The 15,699-nt window shown below is 41.1% G+C and overlaps 1 protein-coding gene across 2 annotated transcripts in view; it reads left to right on the top strand.

The window, feature by feature from the left end:
* Positions 1-15,699, top strand: part of jmjd1cb (jumonji domain containing 1Cb) — a 172,049-nt gene that overhangs the window by 65,231 nt on the left and 91,119 nt on the right. For both annotated transcript variants that reach the window (XM_049464844.1, XM_049464843.1), the window contains exon 2: positions 2,451-2,615. In XM_049464844.1, the coding sequence (XP_049320801.1) occupies positions 2,451-2,615 (165 nt within the window). The remainder of the gene's footprint in view (positions 1-2,450; positions 2,616-15,699) is intronic.

Raw genomic sequence — 15,699 nt, 5'->3', positions numbered from 1 at the left:
TGAAGGGGGTCCGTTTGACATCTGTCCTACTCTTCACCTGCCCCCCCTCCCTCTCGCTCTGCCACACACTCTGGTGCACTGGTGTACACAGTGAAGAGTGAGGAGGAGGCTCTGAAGGCTGTCGGAGTGATTAAAAACGCAGCAGGCTCGGTGAATCATTTTTGGTTTGAGTCCATCCACATTATGCAACGGCCGTCTGTTAGCCAGCGTGGCGTGAGCTGCTGCTGCTGCTATGGGGCATTTCAGTGCATGTGCAGCAAGAGGAGAAGAAGGTGGAGATGAGGAGAGGAGATGAAGGAGGTTTCCCTCACCTTATATACACACACACATACACCACATTCCTTCAGCAAGGCTATACATGATCGTATAGTCGTAACATACAGCATAGGGCTATATTTATAAGAGGCTATTAATTGCTTTAGTGCCTCAGACAGCAGTGTTGTGATGAAGGTCTCTGTAACCCAATCATGAAGGCTGCAGTATGTTCTGATGTTGCCATGGTATTGATAGCCCACTGCAGGCTGTGTTAGCGTTAGGCGTTATCATTTTCCCAGCCAATAAAATGTAATTTAAGAAGGCCAGGGTACATCACGTCAGGTTATACATGGCTGTTTGATTCCGTGCTTTGGAATACTGCAGTAATAAACAGCGCTTTTTACATTTCTGATACAGCTGCTTTATTGATGCACGATGATTGTAGGTTTTCTGAAGTTCTAAGAAAGCTCTAGAACCACTGATGAGAAGGGATTTAGGAGATTTAACCCAATTAAATAGCTGTTATTTTGTTTTGTGAGCTGTGAAACAAGTTATGCACTAATAACTAGAATTCGCTTTGTGTCTTGTGGCTTTTGCCGTGTCCCATGGAAGCTATAAAACACAAAGTAAGTGACTTGTCTGTTTGCATGGACAGTCACTAACTCCCACTGTGCTGCTGTCCACTGTGGGTGACGATGTTTTTTGTGAAGTATTCGTGGTATATGGTCGTTCCGGACAGGAATAAAATCACAGAGGACCCCCCCATAAAAGAGAAAATGACCCCAGTGCCCCAGAGAAACTAATCCCGTCCAGATAGGGCTTATGACACCTTTTCCACATGCTATTTTGGTTCAAAACAGAATGAACAGACACCAGATTTTAAGGTCTAAACCAAATATTGTAGATGTGAAAGCACCCCTAAGACTCTTTCACACTTTCTTTACATATGAAAACAAATACAGTACATTAGTTTCAAACAATATAACTGTTGATTGGAATAAATGTTGAGCAATATTTCCACTAGAGGGCAGTTCAGAGAGAAACATTTCCAACAAACATTGATAACAAACAAATGTGCCAATGTACTTACTATAAAAAAGATGGAAGATGCAGCACTGTAAACTGAAAAATTCTACTATATACTTTTTTTGTTTGTTTGACGGCAGTTTCTTCTTCATTGGCATTGGTCCTGTTTCAGTTGAACTGTTGGCAACACTGACTTCACAGTTTCCAGTGGTACTGCTCAGTTATATTCTCTGTGTTTGTTTTATCTCCTTGTTGTAAGCATAAAAGAGACATTAGAGTTATTTCAAAGGAGACAGACAATTACTAGTCCATGTGATTCTGTCTGGGAGATGTTAAAGAGGTTGTCTATGCCTGACCCTGTCCCTTTTTTTAATCATTAGCCAGTAGATTGTTGAAGGCTCAGGAAAAACAAAAGGAATGAGATATTTTGGTTTCAGAAGTTCCAGCCAGCTTCAGCAGATTCTTGTCTGCGTCTGGAAGACTGTGAGCCAAAACAAAAGGAATGAGATATTTTGGTTTCAGAAGTTCCAGCCAGCTTCAGCAGATTCTTGTCTGCGTCTGGAAGACTGTGAGCCAAAACAGTTCGCCGCAGTGTTCAGAGATTCATTTAATCATTAATGTTTGTCCTCAGCAACGAGCAGTTACTTCTTGCGCCGTCTGAAAACACGAGCACTGCGGCGTTGCTGGGAATTCACGCCTCATTTCTCCTCATCCTTTCTCGCAAAGTCTCCACCTTCCACGTCCAGCTCCAAACAAGTGTGTTCGCTCTACTGCAGACTGTGATTAACTCTCCAATAGCAGTCTCTCTCTCTCTCTCTCTTCATTGAGTCTTTGGTCAGGGATTCCCCAAAGGCCAAACCTATCAGTCGTACAGATCTGCGAGACACAGCGCAAGTCTCTGGAACCTAGCGAGTTCATGCCAGCTTTGTAAACTTGGCTTAGACACTCTGACTTAAACAAACTTCCCCAACCCTTGATCCCTCCTCCCCTCCCCTCCCCTCCCCTCCCCCTTAACACTGAGAATAAACCTGGTGGGAAAAAGGAGCACTTCTTTAAGAAAAGTGTGTGGGTGAAAAAACTGGCTCTGCTGAAGGTTGTGTTGAACTAATCAGCCCACCTCTCTCTCTCTCTCTCTCTCTCTCTCTCTCTCTCTCTCTCTCCTGTTTTAGGTGTATGTGGAGTTTGACGATCTGGAGTGGGAGAAGCGTGAGTGGGTGAAAGTATACGAGGATTTCCGGATCTTTCTGTTGGAGCAGCAGCTCGTCTGGGCCAAGAGGAAGGAGGGTTCTCAGCTGCAGGTGACCCGTGCTAAGCAGATCCAGTGGCCCACTCTGGTGAGTTCTTTTAAAAAAAGCTCCAAAGCTCCACTTGGCTGAAATTGTAGTCTTTGCTGAGCAAATCTGGAACAGACACAACATAAAAGTTCAATAATATCGAATTCGTGGAAGTTTCATAGTTAGCAAATAACAGGAAAAACAACTGGACATGTGACAGGCTGGAAAAAACAATAAGCAAAAAAAAGTCAACAAACAAAATAACTTTATAGCGTCCTAGAATATTTGTGTCCTGTTGTTACTTAAACCCATTAGATAGGAAGCCTAGATAAAGTTATTTACAGCTCTGGAAAAAATTAAGAGGCCACTTCAGTTTCTGAATCAGTTTAAATAGAATCATTTTATTCTATAAACTACAGACAACATTTCTCCAAAATTCCAAATAAAAATACTGTAATTTAGAGCATTCATTTGCAGAAAATAAGAAATGGCTGAAATAACAAAAAAGATGCAGAGCTTTCAGACCTCAAATAATGCAACAAAATCAAATTAAAACATATTCCTGAAATTTTTAAGAGTTCAGAAATCAATATTTATTGGAATAACCCTAGTTTTAATAACCGTTTTCATGCACCTTGGCATGTTCTCCTCCACCATAAATTTATGCCACTCCTGGTGCAAAAATTCAAGAAGTTCAGTTTGGTTTGATGGTTTGTGATCATCCATCTTCATTTTGATTATATTCCAGAGGTTTTCAATTTGGTTAAATTAAAGAAACTCATCATTTTAAAGTGATCCCTTAATTTGTTCCAAAGCTGTATTTTAATGGATCAATCAGATCTGAATATAATGATAAAAAGATATAGATTGAAGTTTTTAAATTTTTAACAGTGGACTGTCAGCAACAAAGATAATAGATGGTTTAAATCTTAATAGAGAACTTTGTGTTTTGTGTTTGTGTATTTCAGATTATGTTGCAAATAAAACTGTTTGCTGAAAACCTTATGAGGCCTGTAAAGCAGAAATTGTCTGTATTTATTCTTTGATTGAGATTGAGATTACTTATATTGGTATAGTTATTGAGCAACTCAGTAACGTCTCCTCAATTTTAGTTTTAGTTTTAGTTTCAAAGTACATTAAAAAACTCTTTGCCTAGAAAAAAATTGTGCTTAGAACAGTACCAACTGACTCAACGTTACAGGGGCCTGGTTTCTGAGCTTCCGTGTTTTTGCACTGCTCATGGGTTTTCATGTCTGATAATAACATGTAGTGTCATTTGAATGAAAATGTGTGAGTAATTGTTGCACACCCTGTCATTATTCTCAGTGTTGTATCACTTGCTGTCTCACCCCATGGGTTTGACTGGAGAAAGGAATCAACCCTGAATCATGCAGTCAGTCAAATTACCACATATTCAGGCAGACATGCAAATGAAGCCTCTTGTGTTTGAGCACTTCTTTTTGTAGGTATAGAAATGTTGCAAATCTGATTAGTGGTAGTTTTCTGGTGATTTAACTTGCATTTCTATCCAGGCAGCTATTAAGCCGTTGTGTTTGTGTGGGGATGAAATAGCTGGACTTTGTGACTTGACTTGTAGGGCGAGATCACTTATTCCCAAAGTCCCTGTTAACTTTTACTGGGTTGTGGAAATGAACTTTGGAAGAGCACCAGCTGTTGCTGTATTATACTGCCCAGTTACACAAGAGTTGTTGTTGTTGACTGAAAGGACAATTTTCTGCTTGCTATCTGCCTAACGTTTACTATGTTGGACCAGAGTCAAATCTTGTAAAATGAGCATTAGGCAGTGGTTATTTGATATTTATGCGTTTTATTGTGTAGTATATGAATTAATAGGTGACTTGAGGAAAAATAAGTGTGGCTATGTGCTTAGTATAGAATTATTCATGTTTTAAAGCTTTTTGTTTGGAACATAGAGCTGTTCAAAATAGTAATATATTTTATGTATATTATGTTTAAAAAAGTCACTAATATTAACCTAATTAGCTCGATAATCATCTAGCTAGCTTTGCTCATTATATGACTGTACAATGCCAGAACAAGCATTGAGCTTGATCTTAATATAATTCTTAATTTTTGCTAATAATTGACATAATACCCATGACTGATCTGTCACATCTTAACTTGCATTGAAAATATTACAATTAAATATTAAAAGTATCTAGAAACTAAAATATCTATATATAAAGATTTAAGAGTGTTGATAGTTGGATGTAGTTAATGGGAAAATAACTACCTTCTTTATAAATATTTATGTAGGTTTTAATGGCATTTGTCATGAAAGGCTTGGGTATATAAAATGATAAACTCCAGCACTATAGTTACTGTTTGAATTCATTTTAAATGTAATGTCGCTAAGCTGGGCTTTCAACTCGGAAAAGAACAGAAAGGTATATATCTCAATATGAATTTTGTATCATAAAATGGTGCACGAATAGGTCTGTAATGATATTATATATTATATTGCTTATAATATATAAAAAGGGGTCTTATTGCGTCTCACTTTTTCTCTCTTGTTTATAGTGTTTGCAGATGTGTGTATGTGTGTTGTATTGAGTAAATCTGAAGTGGGGCACCCGTTTTTTGTCGTCTGTTCGGCTGCAGGGGCTTAATTTGGGGGTTCTGAGCTCTTTTAGCTTGTATCTCAAGTGACTCGCGTCTCACAATAAAGTCATTATTTGTTGGGAGGGTTTGTAGGCCCTGCTGTGCGGTTTGGGGTGGGTAGAACAGAGGGTGTAACGGCAGCTGAACGACAGTGACGTGACGGAGGGGCTGTGTGAGCGCGAGAGAGGCTGTAAAATGTTGAACAGTGCTCTCAGATGAGCTGAGGAAATGTGCGCAGCGGCGTTGTTTTGATTATGTAACGCTGTGCAGCACAGCGCCATCTGGCTCAGGCACAGGAGATAAGAGTTCAAAGAGAAGCCCTAGTCTCACACACACCCTCACTCATACACACACACTCACGCAAAAAAGAAACATAGACAACCCACCATGTGTCATCATCCACCTTTCCCCTGAGAACATGCATCTCGACTGTAAACCCCTCATTGTGTGAGCATTGATATTTCTGTCCTGTATTGAATCTGTAAGATTTTTTTTTTCAACAAACAAAAACATGGGACACACATGAGCTTATCAGATATGCGTTCATTGTGGTGTTAATGGTGCTTCTGATATTTTAATACCCTGCAGCGCCGCTCCTTTTTTAAACATGCCAGTCGTCTGCAGTGTTTACTTTACCTCCCCTTTTCCTGTAATATGCCATTTAACTGCCACAGAGATAATCTTATCTAGCATGAAAGGAAGCAGCCCGGTGGACAATGAGCCAGTGTTATCCTGGGTCACTTCTGAACGGACGTTGAACATACACTAGCAAAGGGAGCAATTCCTGTAATCATTCTAATCCCTATCTACCTCTGTATCAGATAGATGCTGTTGCATGGGAGGAGGGATATACACCCGAAAAAAAAAGTTGCACCAGAACAAAAGTAGAATAGCGGGAGGTCATGTTCATTGACGAGTCTCAGTTTTGCTGGTCATGTCCACCAAGACAAAAATATGTGTGGAGGCATTATAGCCCTACCTGGACGGAACTCGTTTCTTAGGGGGTCCTGGGGTAATTTTCCCTTTAATAGGGGGTCCTCTGTGATTTTAATCCTGTCCAGAACGACCATGTTTGAGTTTTTCTCAGATGTCCTCTTAGAAAATTACAGGCTGAATTACCTACTGTTTTTCACTGAACTTCACGGTCCTGCGGTAATTTTAGTCCAGTCCAGACTCACATCTCTGAGTTTTATCACCTCAAGTTGAATAAAATAGCTATTTGTCCCCTGCCACGCACCACGTAAACACAACAGCGAGTGGAAATGGACACAGACGCTCACAGATGCGTTTCTGTAGGACTTCCACACTTTGTGATTGTGAACTATACTTTCGAATTGTTACTAAAATTTGGCTTTGCTCCAAATCGAAATAAAATCCGTGTCTTTTCTCTGCTCCAGTGTCTTTTAGAGCTCTTAGACACTGCCATCATGTGACAATGTGATGTCATGTGACCGAGAAAACGCAAAAAACAGTCCGGATGCAATTGAAAAAAACAAAGTAAAACTGTGAAATATTTTTCACAGAAAATAAGAAAAAGAAAATAATCCCGTCCAGATAGGGCTTTTAAATGTCTCATGTTTGGGGTGCCAGATCATGTTTAGTCTTTATTACAGGCACTTCAACAACCCCACAGAACGTAAATTAGGTCCTGCACCAGTGGTCCTACCATACCTGAACACACACACTCCATTGCACCACTCCAACAGGACACTGCTTATCCACATACTGCTTCCATCTCAACAGCTTAAACATTGACATGTTTACTGAAGTCAGCCTGAGCTCAGTATGCATGACTCAGGTCACTCTATATGTAACAAAATGAATGCTAAAGAGGCTGTACTCCCACCTTTCTTTCTCTCGCTGCTGTGCCTCACACAATTGCATTCAGGCCTTCATTATTTATGGCTGCTGTTTCAGGAGAATGCAGACTTTTACTGCTGCTCGATTGCCCTTACTCAGCACCTCGCCCTTCTCTCTCTCTTCTCTCTCCTGCACGCTAGGGCTTTTGTCCGCTCAGGCTGTTTGATATATATAATCGTCCCTGTGATACTGAGACTGTCGATTGTTCTGTTATCTGCTAGCCGCCCCGCCCCTCACCCCGATCCCTGCTCCTTACTGCACGGGCCATGTCTATTGACAGAAGGTGATTTGGGACTTGCAGGCTGGGGACGAGTGCAAGCGTCATTCTCCTCAGGCCCCATTAAAGAGCTTTTGCTGTTGGCCTCCTGCCCAGGATATTTATGTCCTCCCTCTCCTCCCCCAGCTCTTTGCTTCCTCACCATGTCTTCATTTCACTCTTTCAGGAGAAGCTCCTCAGAGTTGTTTTGGTTCGTGGCCTGATTTCAAGTTTCAACTTGGCGTAGACGTTGAATTAGCAATAAGTCCTTATCTACCTTATATTTTCTAAGATTTGGATTCTTTCTCATTTCATTAATGGTATATTTGATATGGAGTCTGAGTCATACAAAGCACCATTGCTTCCTTTTAAGCTGCAACTAACACTGTTACCACAGTACCATTTATCGATTATCCGTGCAACAATTGCTTAATATTGACCCCAAGGAAATTATTTCCAGAGCAAAATCTGGATTAAAATTGAGGTAAACCTTTAGTATTGCCTGCCAGGCTGAACACAGCAGCACTGTAAAGCTCAGCACGCTTAGAGGAGAACATTTAACTGTCAAATATCCTTGGTAAGATAATCTACACATTTACTAGAATTAGGCCCAGTAATTGGTGGATAGTGAGGGCCAATGCAAAGAGAAGGAGACCAATTATACACAAGGATTTCAAGGATGTCATGAGAACTAATATTTCATGACCAAGTCGATACCATAATTCTTCTATTCCAAAAAAAAAAGCAAACTTCAAATCTACATCATCCAACTTAGAAATGCAGCATTATTATTCCTTCAATACTGATGAGGGCAGTATAACAAGCTTACACATGTAGAGAGAAGAGAACGAAAAAGGAAGGTAACCGTTCAAAAGAAAAGAAGATATAACTTAAACTTACTTAAACACCTCAAAACAGACATCCAGGTACAATTTTAGTTGTATTAGCACTGACTAGCATACACTGGGAATATTAGAGTGACTGGACCCTAGTAAATATGTGACCTTCTAAAGATGTTTTAGCTTTAATTATTTTTTAATCACACAAAACCCTGAATTGAATCCATTGCAAATAGAACTGACAGCCCTGCAGTCGTCTCTACCTGTCCTTCTCCAGTCTTTTGTGAATGTGCAGCTTTCCCTCTCAGTGTGACTAGTGAGTCTGAGAACAGTCTGTTCTGCTGTGGATATGCTGGAATGTTCTCAACACATGCTGTGTATATCTAATGAGACATGGAGTGTACAGTGACAGCAGTGGTTACGTCTTGTCTTGGAGATGGCTGCTGGCCCTTATCTCTGGCCAGGCTGTAATGTGTGTCATCTCATGAACCGCTGATAAGTTCCTTCTGCTGCATGCATTTTAAGTGCACTGGGCATCAGGTCATGATATGCCCACATCCCTCCTCTCCCGATAAATATGCTCCCATATGTTTCTTATTGTATGTGGTAACCTGCAGTGGACTGGTGACCTGTGTAGGGGGTATTCTTGTCTTGTGCAAGTATGCTTTAGACCCGCTGCACTCCACTGCACTACAGGTTTGTTCAGAGCAGCATAAAAGTCCATCACTGGTTTTCTTTGCTGTGAGCCAAGCACATTCCATGTCTCGGACACACTCACATGCACCCTATTTAGTGTTCCCCTATGCCATTCACGTGGTCCTGCTGTAACGCCTGCTGGATTAAGTGACGTGTGTGTCGGTCTGCTGTTGAGAGATGAAATTACTCCTGCGAGGAACAATGCGCCCGCTTATAATCTTCAAAGCAGTGGGGTGAAAACCTATTATTTTCATCGGCTGCCGTGGGGGACTTTAATGGAAGGCTAGGACCGTGTGTTTGGGGCTGATTTTGATCATGCAGACTGAAAAGTAACTCTTGACCAGAAAATTGCCTTTCTCCCTTTCTCCCTTTTCTTTGGATTGTTGAAACTCAACTAAGTTCGCAAGAGGTATATAACATTTTGAAAATCTAATGTGAAAGTCTTAAAAAAGCCAGCCTAGCTACAAGACAGTTATCCATTTTATTTGACATATTTATTTATTTTTCTATTTGTTTCCCCCATTTTTTCCACAGTTTACACAATCAATTACTACCCACCTTTTTTCGAACTGCTGCTGATGTAGCTTTGCCTTGCTTTCTTTCATTCATGATTCACTTAGAAATGCAGTTTTGACCTGTGAATGTGGTGGTTTTCCCTGGAATCTCTTGAATCCAAGCTGCTTCCTTTGTTCTAATTTCTGACAGTGTTTCTGCTTTCTTCTTGTTGTGAACAGGGCCTAGATTAATCCTTTTCATTAGCAAGAAGCTGTTTTCCCATTCTGGAGTTGGTCCCTCCTACTGCATTAGCCCTAGAGCAGGCTGTCAATAATGCCTGTCAGCATGATCCATGTCTTTCTTGTTTTTTTATTTTATTAGTTGCCAAGAAGCAACAAATTAGGCCACAACCCTTGTGTTCTGCCATGGAAATCAACTGCACTGTTAGCTCAGTTTGTTTAGACAATGTTGTGTGGTCTATGTTCTGTCTATCTGAGTGGCTTGTGGTGTTTTTGCTACTACGTTTTGTGGGGTTCTCTGCTGCTATTTGTCTAATCAAGTACACCTGTTCTTGCCCTACTTTAGATTAGTCTTTCTCTGTGTTCTCTTTGTAGACCTGCCTTACTGGGAATCATAGAGTCATTGACCGCTTTTCCACTGCAAGGCCAGGTTCATGCAACATTGTTTTGTGGCATTCACATGGTATATTAGCCACAGGTCTCATCCCAAATTGCTTCTGCAGTATTAGCACGACCCGGTGGTCAATAGGTAGATCTTTCAGACCTCTCAAGCCCTCCCACTAAATGATTTTTTGGTCCCAAGCACAGTTAACTAACCGTGTTGGAAAAATCAGGCCTAGTCCAGTTTCTAAGCCATCCACGCTAAACCATTGGCCATGCAGTAGAAACAAGACCACTGATTCACCGGTTTTGTGAAAATCTACAGCGCAATGGCAGTCAGAGGAAAACAGAGGAAGGTAGAAAAATGATGGGACTCTGCAGCTGATCCTTCACTGACAACAGCACAGCTGGCTGCGTAATGGCGCCAATCATGGGCAGGCAGCTTTTACGGCCCAGCCTGGTTGCTTTGTCCCGCCAGCACTAATAGCCAGGGGGATGGTGGGATGGGAGGAGCTTTGAGGGAAATGTCATGACTTCATGATGCAGATCTCAGCCCCCACACCCCATGTACCCTAACCACAGCTGGCTTTTATTTGTCTCTCCCATTATTCTGCTGTGACCCATGTAGTCTTGCATGCATTTGCTTCTGTGTCTCCCTATGGGTATGTCACAAGCTCTTATTTCAGACGATTGCAGTGCTATCCCTCCTCTATATTTAAAAGCCTATTTAGGGGTCCTCTAATCCAGACCCTAAATCCGGTTTCCAATCCTGGATTTTGTATTTGCTAGTACAACCGCCTAGTGCCGCTACTACCAGCCAGAACTGAAAACTGGATTCAGCTGGTGTTCCATGCAGTCAAGTGATGCCTGACCTCTTTTCTGTGGTTTAGAAAGGTTTTTTATTCTTTTTTACCTCTAAAACACAAAGGCTTCATTTTGCTTTTTGCAGTGGTGATTGGGGATTTCTCTCACACCAAGAGCTTGCTCTTGAAAATGTGATTCTGAGATTCGTCAAAAATGTTAGGCACCTCTTACCGACTTAGCAACATTAGCCTAACTGGTGTGATTGCAGGTTTTCATTTCAGGCAAGTCAAAGTTCATGTGATCAGTAGTTTGAAGTCGACCAACTAGCGTAATCAGATGTGCTGCTTTTTGCTTAGAATGAAACCCTGCAGCCACACTGTGCCAATGAGGAATTGCGAGGCTTTTGTTAGCTGGTGTGATTAAGCTTTAGCACGCTGATCCGATAATTCAGACGGGCTCAATCCTGGCCCTGGTGATATACTTTCCTTCAGACTTGCGCTTCGACACTTTACATTAATGCAAGGACTTCACTTCTGATTCAAGGAATGAAGACCTCCATGGTCATCTGAATGCTAGAGAACAGTGTGTTGGATCTGAACTCTTCAGAATAGTGGACCTCTAACAGGAATGGCTAATCCTCTGCTAGTTATTTTTGAAGGCCAGGAAGAAAGGAGGTTGCAGACTCCCTTGTGTATCTGTTTGTTTCCTTCATGGGATTTAGCATAGTTGTTGACAGCTTTATTAATATCTTCACTTTGAGCCTTAACCCAGTCTGTACCTACCACTTAACTCAAACAGTACTTTTTGTTCTCTTCCTGATTCCAGCCATTTTTTAGCCAGTTCTTTCTGGTTTAGAATTTGTCCACAAATGCAAGGCAATTTGATTTAAGGCATCAAGTGGCATGGGATTTGATAATCATAGGTCAGGAGTAAAAACATTTTGGTCCTGGAGTGCCAGATCCATGCACTCTCACACACTTGAGGTAATTTTCATGCTCAAGAAGAAGAACACCAGATTCAACCGATCTGTTAATTTGCCAGGTTTACAATGTTTGTTAGAGCAGGGCAATCAGCAAACTGGACAGGAATCTGGGACTCCAGGACCAGAATTCTCTACCCCTGCTTTAGATCAGAAGGGAACAATGTCCTTCCATTCTACAATGCTTGAACTCGAGTACAAGTAAGAATGTTTATTTGCTTCATCTGTTTTGGTTTAACTGAAGGAACAGTTTGCTTCATTTTTGAGGCTCAAGGTCAAGCAGTGGACAATGCTTGCAAGTTCTCATTGTACACCCGTTTGTTTATCTTTGTCATTGGAGCCTTGCCTGTGCTCTCTGCAGATGTGTGTGTGTGTGTGTGACACTAAAACCTTGTGTGTAGTCGCTTTAGTTCATATTGACCTTCTCCATCTGTGTTCCAAAGGACACAAAAGATGCTTTTTATATATACATACATACAGTATGAGCCTAGGCCTGCACAGGAGATGATTCACGGCCGATGGCAGGCATTAATAGTCGTCTTTCCTGATGGAGGAATGCCGGTCTTCATTTTAGCGTTTTTCTTTTTTTTTTTTTTTTTTTTGAAGTGTGGGAGTGGAGGCAGACCTTTAACTTATTTCTCAAGCTCTCAATCTGCTGTTTTATGAGACAGCGTGGAGCCGGCGCTTCGGAACCCGCCATTACACGATTTTGAGTTTTACACAACCTGAGGCTTCCCTTGCTGGAAGGGACGGATGGGTGTGTCGCTCTTCGCCGCAGTGTTTTGGGGCTTTTAAAAGCCGTGTGTAGTGGAAAAGAGGACACGTGTTAATGTCATATGGTGGTACTTGCTTGCTTTTAGCAGGCTGGCCGTGCCAGATTTGCGTGAGCAAGGACTTGTTACCGTGACAATAACTGTATCTTATTCTCCTGCTTTTGCTTTCTATTGCTTGCTGCTGCTCTCTCTCTTTGTCTGCTCTCAGTATGATTTCCCATACATCTGTATGATTGTCAGGTTTTGAATCATGAAGAGGGGATTTATATCTCCTATCTGATTTTTCTTTGGAGACCACATTATCATAGACCACAGATAATAAACGTATGGAACAGGAACGTATGGAGCAGGAACAGCATAACATTTTCATTACAACCACATAAAAAATCAGGCAACTGCCTGGCAACTGTGCATCAACCACTTGGAACACCATGTGTACAAATGTAACCACACGACATCCTTTGTAAATAGCATAGTAACTGCATAGCAACCACCTTGGTCTCCATGTTAACTATCTATAACCCAATATGAAGTCTTAGCAACAGTATAGCAACCACTTGGAACAGCACATCAACTGCCTAGTAACCACTTAGGATGTCTAAGGAGCTACATGAAAGCCGCGTGTTCAGACACCAATGCTATACTGTTTTTTAGCTACTTGGATAGCAATCAATTGGATTGACAAAGCAACAGTCTACCAACTATAATCCAACCATATTTTTTTACAGTTGTATATAATGTGAAATTCCTCTTAATATGAAAGTATGATTAATGAGATGAGTTTGTGTGATAAATACATTTTTGAGTGCTGACATGACTGTGCCGACTAAATTACAAGCGTGCCGTGTTTGAGCAGTTACATTGCCAGGAATGTAGTGTTGCTTAATATTAGAGCATCCTCGAGGGGGTGTTGAACCTTGGCGTCTTGTGTGTGTGTGTGTGTGTGTGTGTATAGGGAGTCACTTAACAGCTCTTCTACTGACAATTACAAAGCATTCACACACACACACATACACCACTGGAAAAAAAACTTATCCCTATCTGATAGCCTGTAAAAATGCTTTGAATGCAGTTACTGTTCTCACTCCCACCGTTGTTTGGTAAATGTTTAATGCAGAAATGGCTGCATCTGTTACAACAGATTTGCATCGCCACGAGGAGCTGTTTTATTTAAATGTATGTAGAAAAAGGTGTTTAGAAAGTGATCAGTTTAGCACCTTACTTTGCACAATAGTAAATGATGCTTTTGTAGTACTGCAAAGTTCAGCCGCATACAGCTCTGGGAAAAAATAAGAGACCACAGTTTCTAAATCAATTTCTCTGATATATATACCTATATATATATATATATATATATATATATATATATATATATATATATGTATATATATATATATATATATATATATATATATATATATAGGTATATGTTTTAGTAAAATAAACAATGAGCATTGCAAAGAAAAAAACACGTTCCAAACCCTGTTTTTTTAAATCACATTTTGCATGCATCTTGGCATGTTCTCCTCCACCAGTCTTACACACTGCTTTTGAATAACTTTTGCCACTTCTGGTGCAAAAATTCAAGCAGTTCAGCTTGGTTTGATGGCTTGTGATCATCCATCTTCCTCTTGATTTTAGGTTTTTAGTTTGATAAAAGCAAAGAAACTCATCATTTTTAAGTGGTCTCTTATTTTTTCCAAGAGCTGTAGTTATGCATAGAATCTTGTCGTCATCACAATTTCCAGCATTGCCCTTCTATTCAGCAGAGGTATGACTGAAAATTAATTGCTTTAAGGCCTTAATTTGAGGTGAAAGTAATCGCAAATATGCATTGATTATCTAACAATTCATAACAAGTCCAATCCGAATGTGAATAAAAAATATGTTGGGCACAATGATGTGGCTTGCATTGGAAAAAAAGAAAGGCAGACAATGTACAAATATTTGGAGAATAATCGGCACTTACTGTTTTTGTGAAATGCATAGCGGACATTTTTGCGGATGTTCACAATTAATGCACCAAGAGGAAGCAGTATATCTCTGGCCTTTTCTGTATATTCGAATTTAGATTTTATTTTTTCATACACAAAACATGGATCTTTTGAGGAACAATGTTTGATTGTCTTCTTAAAGCATTCTGAATATTTTGCAGAAATGTTTGTGAAATGTGGCCAAATGTCTTTCACAAACAGGCTCCTTTTACCCACCTTCCACATACATTGGCATTGGTTCAGCTAGTTGGCACTGACGCTGTGACTTTTCCTGTGTCCTCTTGTCTTTGATGTCTCTGTCTGCTGTCTCTCTGTTGAGTGCAGATTACAGTGAACTCTTGCTGTGACTGCTATTGAAAACCGCACGTCTGTCAGCCGCAGGGAGGTCTGTCACAGTAAGGCTCGTTCCCTCTCTTCTCCTCCCTTTTTTTTTTCTTTCTTTCCTTTTCCACGCTAGAGGAAGTGCTCCTGCTTGGTACCGTTTTCTTCACCTCTGCAATAGATATCCATGGCTTTCCTGACGATTATCTCCCCTCAGCCAGTGGGTTTTGTCTGGGCATGAAAGAGCAGGACTTTATTGAATTAAGCTCACAAAATGCAATGCCAGTGTTCAGGTGGGTTTGGGGTGTATGTTTGCGTGTTTCATGTCGCCATTTGTGTTTTGGAATGCTTTCTGCTCTCTCTCTCGCTCTCTCTCTCTCTCTCTCTCTCTCTCTCTCTCTCTCTCTCTCTCTCTCTCTCTGTCTGTCTATCACCACGCCTCAGTGATGTTCTCTTTGGGTGGGCTCTCCCAGCCCCCCACACTCCACAGACTTGAGAATCTCCCCTCGATCAGCTGCATCTTCTCCGTAGGTGGTAAATTCCCGCGCCAAGACCCTAATACATTTTACTCCCATTAGGGATTTATTTATAGAAGGGCTTCCGCTTCCAGTGTTCCGGCCCAGCGAGCCCCTCAGAGACGCTGCTGTTTACTTTAAAGCGGCGCAGCGCTGGAAGCGGCGGTCCTCACCCCGTGACCTCAGTGTGGTTTACATTGTTAACAAACCAGGCCACCTCCTCACCTGTGAGCAGAAACAAACAGTAAACTGAACTGACCTTTTAGGGTGTTTTCTGCTGGTCTTCTGTCCAGAAGGTGGGATCATGATGTTCCTCACAGAGCTGGGAGTGTGTCTTGTTTTGGGGTGAAGTGCAGATGGTGGAATCTGA

The sequence above is a fragment of the Astyanax mexicanus genome, chromosome 15 (genome assembly GCF_023375975.1).
Source record: "Astyanax mexicanus isolate ESR-SI-001 chromosome 15, AstMex3_surface, whole genome shotgun sequence".
Lineage (NCBI taxonomy): Eukaryota > Metazoa > Chordata > Actinopteri > Characiformes > Acestrorhamphidae > Astyanax > Astyanax mexicanus.
Note: the sequence above shows the minus strand (reverse complement) of the source record. Positions and strands in the feature narration are given on the sequence as shown.